Genomic DNA, 11,498 nt, shown 5'->3' with positions numbered 1-11,498 from the left:
CACGCGCGCATCAGTTTTGGGGCTCCCGGAGGATGTCATCCATATAATCAAATCAACATGGCCTTACTTAAGTTACTGCTTTGCTCTTATGTTACAACAAAATCTTTGACCATTTAAGCCTTTGTTCCACTTTATTATCATACATTACGTCTTTCTTATTTTGCATTACTTTATTATCTCATTGTTACTATCATTTGCTAAAATTATTGTTATTAGTATTTTTTGTTACAATTATTATCATTGTTGATATGCATTAGTTATTGAAAAGGACTGTCCATTAATTTTGGTCAGGGAGTCTAAAGGGCATTCCTGTTTCTCATGACCTTTTTACATGTATTACATGTATAAATAAAGTTGACATGAATAGATAAAAAAAAATAGATTAAAAATTTAAAGGTGCACACAATGCAGCTGGGCTGACCAATATGTTCACCAATGTTTTCAGAGAGATCATGATGCTCATGAATAACTTTTTAACTTAAAAGGCCACTTAATGATACTAACTGTATGTTTCCTCCACAGGTCTGCCCTTCAAGTTTGCCTCAGTGTATGGAGACCACATGGTGTTACAGCAGGCCCCACACAGGGCTGTACTGTGGGGACAGGGGGACCCTGGTTCTAATGTCACTGTCCAGATCAAACCAGGGGACAGCGAGTTCAAAACAGGTGAGGACAGGAGTGGTGTGCTATTTAAGGTACTTTTGACAAATTTGTATCTTTATCTAATTAGACTCACTGGCTTTGTTCATGTGTTATATAGTGATTTGTAAATTCAGAAAAATTAAAAGACAACAGATTATTACTTTTGATGTACCATCAGATATGAACCATTACGAAAAGCTAAATAATGCCACCATTTGTATCACAAAATTGTATAACTCATTTGAGGTAAAGTTCAGAAGGACCATGCCTGTTCTTACTAATCAGTAAGCTATTCTTTGAAATTGTATGGAAACTTTGGATAGATGTCCTGTTATTCATTGATTGACATTGTGGAAAACTTATCACTAGCCTGCAAAATTCTTCTAAAAGATGTCAAGGACAGAACTGTAAATCATCTCAACACTGTGAAACAGGTGTCAAAACGCTATCTAACCCTTTTCTATGCCTAAGTTAACAGTGATACAGGTGTGTGGAATGTAACCCTTGACTCAATGAAGGCAGGTGGACCATACACAGTCAAGGCCATCCAGTATTTCGAAGGTCCAAAGCCGCTAGCAGTGGTCATCCAACTGGACGACATCATGTTTGGTGACGTCTGGGTCTGTAGTGGCCAGAGTAACATGCAGTTCACTGTTATGATGGTAGGTGGCAGGTTTGAGACCTGTGACTGTGTATGGTGCACCTGCTGTCATTGGGTCAAACTTTTGCATGATATAAACTGTCGTCAGCCTAACTTTTTTTATTCGTTTAAAGTCAACAGTGGTGCAGGGTTGTGGAATGTAACCCTTGACCCAATGAAGGCAGGTGGACCGTACACAGTCAAGGCCGTCCAGTATTTCAAAGGTCCAACGCCGCTAGCGGTGGTCATCGAACTGGACGACATCATGTTTGGTGACGTCTGGGTCTGTAGTGGACAGAGTAACATGCAGTTCACTGTTATGATGGTAGGTGGTAGGTTTACACCTGTGACTGTGTATGGTGCACCTGCCATCATTGGGTCAAACTTTTGTATGACATAGACTGTTGTCAGCCTAACATTTTTTCGTTAAAAGTCAACAGTGATGCAGGTTTGTGGAATGTTACCCTTGACCCAATGAAGGCTGGTGGACCATACAATGTCACCGCCAGGCAGCGCTTCAAAGATCCAATCCCACTGGACGTGGTTATAACACTGGTGGACGTCATGTTTGGTGATGTCTGGGTCTGTAGTGGACAGAGTAACATGCAGTTCACAGTAATAATGGTAGGTGGACTCGGAAAATGAGTTATGAGTGGTGACTGTGTATGGTGTGCCTGCCTTCTAAGGGTCAAGGTTTTCATAAAACATTTAGCAGTCTAACTCTTTTCTATTCTATATCAATTAAGTCAACAGTGATGCAGGTTTGTGGAATGTAACCCTTGACCCTATGAAAGCCGGTGGACCGTATAATGTCACAGCTATCCAGTACTTCAAAGGTGTAACGCCACTAGAGGCCATCCGCAAATTGTTCAACGTCATGTTTGGTGATGTCTGGGTCTGTAGTGGACAAAGTAACATGCAGTTCACTGTGATGATGGTAGGTGGCAGATTTACATATTGTAACTCACAAGTACATGTAATTACTAGCATATTTAATACAGACAAGTTTGTTAAGCTTCGTTACAGTAGCTGTTGCAGATTTGATAATCCATCATTACCAAAGGGTTACTAGACAAAGAATATGGTTGTGAAACATTAATATTTGACCCAACATAGCCAGTCTGAGATAATATTGTCTCTGGGCTTTTGACATTCTGACAAGTTTGTACATGTACATGTAAATTGTACTTGCATATTTTGACGCAATCTTTTCCCGAATTTTTCTAGTTATGCATGCATTCCCCTACTTGAACTTGAATCCAGTGATCATTCATTCTAATGCTTTTCCCGTTATCTCCTTCAGGGGTTCAACTCCACGGAGGAAATCCTGGCAGCCAACAACTACCCCAACATCAGACTGTTCACAGCAGGGCTGGTGGGCTCTGACACACCCCTCAGTAACCTGGACAGGGTGGAACAACCCTGGTCTGTGGCAAGTGCAGGTACTGGGCATGGCTTCATAGAAACACACTAGTGCTGAGCAATGTACATTTCAACCTTAAGTTTCATGAATCATGGAAATCAACCCATTAATGTGTAAGACACTGTTCAATGACACTGTTACTGTATGTATCTGTCTCTGTATAGTCAGTATACATGTAACTGCCCTTCGGCGTAACACAACCAGCTTCGCAGGCACATGGCATGGCAGCAGCTGGCTATATTACACCTATCTACTTGTTACACCTATCCACTTGTTATACCTAACCACTTGTTACACCTAACCACTTGTTACACCTAACCACTTGTTACACCTAACCACTTTGTTACACCTAACCACTTGTTACACCCAACCACTTGTCACACCTAACCCCTTGTTACACCCAACCACTTGTTACACCTAACCACTTGTTACACCCAACCACTTGTTACACCGAACCACTTGTTACACCCAACCACTTGTTACACCTAACCACTTGTTACACCTAACCACTTGTTACACCTAACCACTTGTTACACCTAACCACTTGTTACACCTACCACTTGTTACACCTAACCACTTGTTACACCTAACCACTTGTTACACCTGACCACTTGTTACACCTGACCACTTGTTACACCTAACCACTTGTTACACCTAGCCTGTACTGTTGATGTTCATAACTGCTTTGATGTCATTGCTGCCACAGCCAGTGTAGGTGGGGGGATGTGGAACTACTTCTCTGCGCTGTGCTGGTTCTACGGACGTGACCTGTACGATACTCTCCAGTACCCCATCGGTCTGGTGGCCTCCAGTTACGAAGGAACCCCCATAGAGTACTGGTCCTCACCAGAGGTCCTGCAGAAGTGTGATGTTGACAATACTCTGCCTAAAAGGTAGATTGGTGTGGATTTCTTACTTTGTCTCATCTTATGAATTCTAATAAGTCTAGTTATCTATGCTTCCTTTCATTGTTGCTTTATTTCTGCTAATAAGGTTATCTTTGAATTGGACTTTTAAAAGGCAGGAAAATGTTTTCCAATGTCTTATATTGGAGATTGAAGTCTAAAGACATTTTTCCTCCTGCTTTAGAGATCAGTCTCTGGATCTTCGAAAGCATGCCCCTAAGCGCACCCCTATAGTTCCTGGTGACAACCAGAACTCTGTTCTGTGGAACGCCATGATTCACCCCTTACTCAACATGACCATCAAAGGAGCCATCTGGTATCAAGGTAAGAAAAACTCATTCCTTCACTCATTTACATATTCATTTGTTGTACTATTAGTTATGTTAGTTGTGTCTTGTCCCCTCACCATTCATTGCTGATGGGGGTCTTGATGATCACAAGTACAATTGTAGTGCACCACAGAATTGGTCCAAATTTTAATTTCTCTGCTGCCTCGACTTTCCCCCTGCAGGTGAGTCCAATGCGGACCACCCTGACTCCTACCTGTGCCTGTTCCCCGCGATGATTGACAGCTGGAGAAGCAGCTGGTACCAGGGAACAGGGGGGCAGACAGACCTCACCTTCCCCTTCGGCTTCATGCAGGTCAGGGTGTCTCATGCCACTTGGTTTCACCTCATAAGATTTGTTAATCTCAATGAAAGGACAAAATGTTCTTATTACAAGAAATTGTAGCTCTGAAAGGGCTTATAATTTTCTGATTGATCAGTGTTCTAAAGCTGTCTTCAGGACCTGAGATTGCAATTCTAAGCCATACATATTTTATCTTCTCTACAACAACTTTAATATTATTCCAATACCCATATACGTGTATTTGATGCTTGGATAACCCTATAAAGCAAGAGATTACATTAGGCTGAACTGCCAAAGAAGACATTAGACTTTTGAGTCACTGGGCTCTGAAAACCTTAGGGGTTTATGTACTATATATAATTTTATTGGTGGCTTTCATCAAGACAAAATGTTCTTGATTCATTCATTCATCCATTCATTTATCTATTCACTCATTCATTTGGTATTTGACTTCAGATCTCAGGAAATGTGCCAGGTTCCACAGACCTGGGTTACCCAGAGATCCGCTGGCACCAGACGGCAGACTTTGGTTATGTTCCCAACCCGAAGATGGAGAAAGTCTTCATGGCAGTGGCTATGGACCTGTGGAGACCTGACTCCCCATGGCTGACGTGAGTTCTGTCAGTTACGCAGAGTATAATTGTATGGTTCAGTCTGCTGTGCAGTGTTCTTCTGGCACATGGTCTACATACAATGTACACACTCACTATCCAGGCTTCAATAGACCTATACCATTATTACGTCACAGTTTGTTTACCGCAATGAATGCCGGTCAATCGACGTTTATATTGTACAGGGGTGCGTAGCGCGGTGTGTGTTTGTGTAGCGTTAGCCTAATATAAGGCTTTTAATACACTGTACTACTTTCATCTAATGTCACAACTAAATCACTCATGCGGCATGTAATGCTGTGTCAACACAGCTAGACGCAGCAAAAATCAGAGTGACATACCTTTCTTTGAAAACTTTGAAATGATCTTTATTCTTTAACTGACCGTTCTAGAATGTTCTTTCGAACAGGTAAACAAACTGTGACATAATAATGGTATAGGTCCATTATAATGCTGCGGGGGTCCCTGACACACGGGTAGGCAGCAGTTGGATAGACCTCACACTGCACCTCCAGGCAGCCCTGTCCAGTGGGTTAACACTGGCAAGGCTGCACTCTCTAATGTCCTTCTTGACACACTTCAACAAGGTCTTTCTCCACCTATGCTGCCAGGTACATAGAGTGTGCAATAAGATTTTGATATTCTGAGCAAAGAGTTGCACATGTCAATCTGCAGAGAGGAAGAAGACTGTCAAAAGTCAACACTTTGAAGCACACAGTGACTTTTCAAATTCAAAGGTAAATAGAAATGGCTGGGTTCATGTAGTGTGACTTCACAGAACAAGTTACATGTACATGCAAATAAACTGCACTGTAGTCATTTATTCTTGTTTATAGGTATAGGTGTAACATATTTACTAATTTTCTTCATGTCCAGAAAGTTTGAATCAGTGCCTTTGCACGTTCCACCTATCCCTTCACATCCACTTGAATCTTCTCACTTTCATCGATGAAGGTTAGACATCCAGGTAATAGGATACGCCAAAAAGCAGTTACTCAAGCAACTGCAAAAAGCAGTTACTCAAGCAAAAGCTAGATGTTGTAGCTGACCAACCACAAATGCGAATCGACACTTCAATCTCATAGTTATGGAGGTAAATCAAGAGTCAAGATGTTAACCACTAGCACTGTCCTTGGTGCTGAAAGTTGTTCTACCACTGCTTGTGCCAAAATCATTTCCAGTTGCTTGAGTAACTGCTTTTTGGCGTATCTTCTCACTCTCCTCTGCCGTTGTTACCCACAGTGTCCATCCCCAGGATAAACAGGACATGGGTACCAGACTGTCGCTGGCAGCCAGGGCCGTGGCGTACGGAGACAAGAACATCAAGTTCCAGGGACCTTTCCCCTCCAGTCTGCAGATGGGAAACGACACCATTGTTGTCCAGTATGGCCCAGAGGCAGGGCATATAGAGGTCAGGAGCACTGGTGGGTTTGAGGTCAGTAAAATTATGGACGTCTTCTTCTTCAACAACCTTGGTTTGGATGGGTAAACTATGAGTTAAGATGAGTTAAGATGAAATGTAGTGAATGTAGATAAGGCCATGTTGATTTGATTATATGGATGACATCTGCGCGCGCGTGAATTTTCATTCGTTTCCAAAAAAATAAGTTTTCAACCATTCTGTAAATTGTACAAAATGAGCAAATGTATGTCATATGTTGCCAAAAAAATTATCGGAAAATGATACTAATGTCATAGAATGCAGAAATCACTTCAGGAAGAAAAGAAGAATTAAGAGTCTATAATTATTTGCCATACCATACTCTGTGTGTTTAGTCATTTGTTCAACTTTTATAACCATGTAGATTTCATATTGAAGGAAACTTTTTTTTTGCCAGCCTTTTTTTTTATTTGCACGCTCGTGTCAGTTTTGGGGTACTCCAGAGGATGTCATCCATATAATCAAATCGACATGGACTAAATATCCATTAGAAATGAGAATGTAACACTTTCTTGGCCTTTCTTTTTATAATGTACAAACCATTCTTGTTGTGGATCCTTTAAAATTAACGGATAGCTTGTTACTAAGAAAAGTTGTGATAGTCATCTCAGATTGGGTGTCAGAAAGTAACAATGGGTTAAAGTTTAATTCTGTAGTTGTGAGAGGCCAGTAACAAAGCTAGATGTTGTAGCTGGTCAAACACAAATGGGAATCTACCCTTTAGTCTCATAGTTAAGGAGGTAAATCAAGAGTCAAGATGTTAACCACTAGCCCTGTCCTTGGTGCTGAAATTTGTTCTACCACTGCTCGACGGTCAGTCTACTTCCATTTAGGCCACACCGACTTAATTTTATGGATGACATCCTCTGAAGACACCCAAACTAGTGCATGCGGGGGAATGAAAAAGAAATTCTGGCCAAAAATACAAATGCTACTAAACCATTGTGAATTTGCGGCAGTACATAGCGACGTACACAACCAGCCGGTACATGCTGGCTTTTTAGGGAATTCATGAATCAGCACTGTAGGTATGTACTGAGTTCTTGAGTCATGGAGCTAGCTTTGGTAGCCTGGCTGCCTGGCTTTGTATTGTCGCTAACTACCATGGGCAACCCAGTCCTAAAGCCAGGCCAGAGCCTCGGAGGATGTAACCTTTTTTTTTATAATAGGCGAAAATCAATGTGTGAGCAGATGTCATCCATAAAATCAAGACGGTGTTGCCTTACAAGCATCATCATGTCTGTACCACCTGCCTGTTGTTCCAGGTGTGCTGCTCGTCTGTGAAGAACAACTGCAATAAAGACACGGCCATGTGGGTGGATGCTCCGATGGTCCATGCCATCCGTCCGAACGCCACTGACAGCGTCACGGTGTCCACCACCAACTGTCACAAGATAGTCACGGCAATCCGCTATGCCTGGAGGGAGACCCCCTGTAGCTTTAAGCAGTGCCCTGTGTACGGGATGGGCTCTATGCAGGTTCCTCTGCCTGCTCCTCCATTCCTGATGTACATGAGGGTTCCACAAGGGTGACATGGCAGGATTACAAACAGATTTGACATAAAACGTCACGATTTCACATGCCCGTAGCCAGGGTTTGGACGAACCCCCCCACAAGGCTCAAATGTCCACTTTTTGGTCCACTTTTTATCTAAAGGTCCAAGATTTTTCTTTAAAAGACGGACTGATTCATGTCACCAGCAAGGAAAACTGCTCACTTTGTTATTGAAAAAAGTTATCTCTGAAATCCTCTAAAAAAATGCAGGAAATTCCATTTCAGAACGTTCATTTTTTAAATTTCCCGGGGGAGCTTAAAAAGCCAAATCAGGATATACTGTAAGATACCTGGGCTATAATACAAGAAAAGTTAAATGCTGGTGACTTTTCCTTGGTAAAAGAATTTCCATGGATCCCAGATTTAGTAAAAACATCCCAGATTTAGCCATGGCCATATCAGCTATGTGTCCTTCTTGCCATTTCCTCATGTCTGGATTTGCTGAATCATGGCAAATCAAACACCATGTGATAACAAATGTGATACGTTTGGATACCATTTTGATTGTGATTATTTTTTTCTTGACACTATCATAAAAATATATTACTCCCGAATGAAATGGTATGATGTAGATGCAACAATGGTACATGTATGCAGTAGAATACAACCAATATTCACATGCCATTGATTTAAGCTGATGTGGGACATTCATTGCAATAGAGGTTTAAATTAGTAGTCAAGTGCACTTGTTAGTACTGGTTGACCCAGGGAGATAAAGGCATGTGATGAGTTTTCACGAGGAAAGCAATAATGTGCAATAATAAATAATTTTGAACATAAAATTGTCCTCTCTTTATTCCATGATAGCCTACATTAGCGGCCCAAAGCAGGTACAAGTTTTCACAGTAACTTATTGCTGTTTTGAATGGTGAATTTTGGAGAAGAAAATATAAATGGCAATTTTCAAGGGCATTATGACATTATAATCATTTTTCCGTAAAGACTCAAATTTGAATTTCTACTGAGATCACCATGGTCTGTAGCTATTCACGGAAAACAGACAAGGGTGGTGTTTTTCATAACGTTTTTATTTCATTTGTTTGTCGGTTTTCTGCAGTGACATGAGACACGTGCATTAACAGGTGGTATTTCTCACATGTACTGTTCCATACACGCTTCCGCAAACTCGATGTCACTCTCTGCGTTTAACTCCCGCTCCGCCCAGGACGGCGCCGACATCTCCCAGGGATAGCCCAGCAGCCTGGTCACCACCGTCTCCAGGTTAGACACTTCTTTGGCTTCCATTTTCACCAGTTTGTTGGCGTCCGGCATGTATTTCAGCACTGATCGCACCTAGAAACAAGGACAACGCTGCAAGGCATTCATGGCAATCCTGCTTGTGAGCTATCTGTAGATTATAAGGAGACTTTTTCTGGGTTGTCAGTCATAACCATCTTATCCGCTAACAATTTTACGAAAAACATTTTCGCGATGGAAACTTTCCTCATTTGTACATTTCAGCAATGTATTAGCAATTGGACATTGAGTTGGAAACAAGCATCTGCAAGCGCACCTGCTTAACTTTTCGAAGTTGGCACCCATTCATTCACGTTAGGGTCGTTACGCGTTACATATACATTTACCTGAAAGCAGGCCTTCGTACACCTACCAAAAGTTCCCGAAGTTGTCCTCTACACCCCTTGGCGAGCTGTTTCAGACGTTTGTCGGTGATGACTGGAGCTATGGCAACCTCGGCAAGTTTCGGAAACCTTCGTATGAGCTCGACTTCTTTGGACGCGACCATAGGTTGCCCCCGGGACTGGAAGAAAAGGAACGTTTCTAAACTATCCGTGTACTTTTCTGCGACGATCTGGAGGACGTCGATCATGGCTATCTCCCTGCACAGCTTCGCTTGACTGACGCAGAGCGTCTTCAGCCGAACGTCGTCTCGAAGGAAAGACTCGAACTCGGACTTTCTCAGCACGAGTCTCTGTTGACCGTGCCGGAAGAACAGCTCCACAGACAGACTGGGGAACTTCTGCGCGACCCTCTCCCACGTCGGGAGACTGAAAGGGTTGAAGTCTGTGTAGGCCACCATGGTAAGCTGCTGCAGCGGTATTCCGGAGTGGTTTGCGAGGGCGTGCCACAGAGTGTCCTGTACGTCGACGTTAGCGAGCTTCAGGACCCGGAGCGTGCTCATGTTGCTGAGTGCGGCTGGAATCATGCCATGAACATCTCCCATGTACAGGACGATACGGAAGGGCTGGTGCTTCTTGTGGTTCATCTCTAGTTTCTCCAGGTTGGTCATTTTGGGGATGGTCCGGAGCAGGAGCTCCCAGTGCCAGTCGGGCAAACACTGAACAGACAGCCGACGGAGGCCTGGTAAGTCTGAGGAAATCTTCTTCAGGAAATTTTGTACAGGGTCCGTGCAGTCTTGGTGGGCGCAGTATCCCATGTACACGTGTGGCGGGTTGAACTGCGGGACGAAGTCGATCTGCAGACTTCTCAGGCGGCCTCCCTCAAACAGGCGTTCCATAACCTCGTACTGCTGCCGCCTGCAGGCCGCGCCGCGGAACCTCGGGTCGCGCAGGCGGGAACACACCAGGTTCAGCACCAGCTTGGCGTTCCTGACGTACCGCCCCATCTTCTCCACAAACCACTCGTACTGCTCGCACTTCCCGTTGTACTCGATGGAGCAGAAGGCGGAGAAGTCGAACAGAATCTCCCTGTCCTCCCACACACCCGTGGAGTACACAACTCTGTACCACTGTCGGGAGATCTGGGCACACACACCAAGTTCGTTCTGAAATTAAGAAGAACATTATATCATTCCCCATATACCTTAAAAACATCGAAAAGTAAAGTCGTACTATTGTAAAAGTATGCTGATCATTGTTTACTATCAATCGAAAAGTAAAGTCGTACTAGGGTAAAAGTATGCTGATCATCATTGTTTACTATCAAACACTCATTTATCATTAATGGCACAGTAGGAAAGACGTTGACAGTATTCATGGTGAAAATACAACTTAGATCGCGCTAAGTTATATAACGTTACGGGAGAAAATCAGCAACGAGAATGTACCGTATACCTGTGGTATCCATTTGAGGACTTCGACAAGGATGGTGTCAGGCAGATTATTCCAACGCGCTCTCTTGGACGGCGTCCACTCAACAGGCGACTTTCTTTTACGCGAGGAGTCTCCTCTCTTTAAAAACTGTTGAGCGCTCAGGGGCGAAGAGCTTACTTTCACCCTGTAGCAGCGTCGGCAGGGGCTGGGTTTGGGAGGGGGGCAAGAAGCCATAGTAAGATATGATTTATTTCTGTCTGTATCAAAGTGGCACCGGCTGGCTCTCGCAAAATGTTCTGTCCGGACTTTTACAGGGGTATTTCAGGTGTTGCTGTTCAGCGGTTGACGGAAAGAACAAAACAGTTCCAAGGAACGTTGTTCGCCTGCGTCATGGACATCGGAACTTGTGACGTCATAAATTTCACCTTGCCGCTTTGTGAAACAAGTTTTGTGTGAAACAATACCACAGGTGTGCCGTAACTACTGAAGGTACGGTTTAATCTAGAAACGAAACATATCCTCTCTATTTAAGTCTGTAAGCCTGTCCAGAACAGAACAGTAAACGGTACAGAGCAGTTACTGGTCTCCATCTCCCACCGTCACAATCGGACTGGCTCCCTAGTAGTGCCCGGTGCCGTAAC

At 43.3% G+C, this 11,498-nt stretch overlaps 2 protein-coding genes across 2 annotated transcripts in view; one reads left to right on the top strand and one right to left on the bottom strand.

Moving 5' to 3' along the window:
• The window catches only part of LOC109473446 (sialate O-acetylesterase-like), an 11,914-nt gene extending 3,364 nt beyond the window's left edge, over positions 1 to 8,550 (top strand). The window contains exons 4-10 of the mRNA XM_019773307.1: positions 2,586 to 2,724; positions 3,412 to 3,598; positions 3,795 to 3,934; positions 4,122 to 4,252; positions 4,697 to 4,851; positions 6,094 to 6,286; positions 7,558 to 8,550. Coding sequence (XP_019628866.1) covers positions 2,586 to 2,724; positions 3,412 to 3,598; positions 3,795 to 3,934; positions 4,122 to 4,252; positions 4,697 to 4,851; positions 6,094 to 6,286; positions 7,558 to 7,824 — 1,212 coding nt within the window. The 3' untranslated portion in view covers positions 7,825 to 8,550. The remainder of the gene's footprint in view (positions 1 to 2,585; positions 2,725 to 3,411; positions 3,599 to 3,794; positions 3,935 to 4,121; positions 4,253 to 4,696; positions 4,852 to 6,093; positions 6,287 to 7,557) is intronic.
• A 311-nt stretch (positions 8,551 to 8,861) lies between these two features.
• Positions 8,862 to 11,258, bottom strand: LOC109474071. The gene is made up of 3 exons (XM_019774291.1): positions 10,879 to 11,258; positions 9,456 to 10,589; positions 8,862 to 9,139 (listed from the first exon to the last, which is right to left on the bottom strand). The coding sequence occupies exons 1-3, from the start codon at positions 11,089 to 11,091 to the stop codon at positions 8,939 to 8,941; spliced, it is 1,548 nt and encodes a 515-aa protein (XP_019629850.1). The 5' UTR covers positions 11,092 to 11,258; the 3' UTR covers positions 8,862 to 8,938.
• Between the last annotated feature and the right edge of the window lie 240 nt (positions 11,259 to 11,498).

The sequence above is a fragment of the Branchiostoma belcheri genome, unplaced genomic scaffold, assembly GCF_001625305.1.
Source record: "Branchiostoma belcheri isolate BF01 breed outbred unplaced genomic scaffold, Haploidv18h27 scaffold3, whole genome shotgun sequence".
Lineage (NCBI taxonomy): Eukaryota > Metazoa > Chordata > Leptocardii > Amphioxiformes > Branchiostomatidae > Branchiostoma > Branchiostoma belcheri.
Note: the sequence above shows the minus strand (reverse complement) of the source record. Positions and strands in the feature narration are given on the sequence as shown.

Excerpts from the sequence above, each read along its gene's own strand:
- LOC109474071 (XM_019774291.1), bottom strand. The coding sequence starts at position 11,091 with ATGGCTTCTTGCCCCCCTCCCAAACCCAGCCCCTGCCGACGCTGCTAC. Across the intron at positions 10,590-10,878 it reads TCCTCAAATGGATACCACAG|AACGAACTTGGTGTGTGTGC; the intron begins GTATACGGTACA and ends TCTTAATTTCAG. Across the intron at positions 9,140-9,455 it reads GACAACTTCGGGAACTTTTG|GTGCGATCAGTGCTGAAATA; the intron begins GTAGGTGTACGA and ends CCTTGTTTCTAG.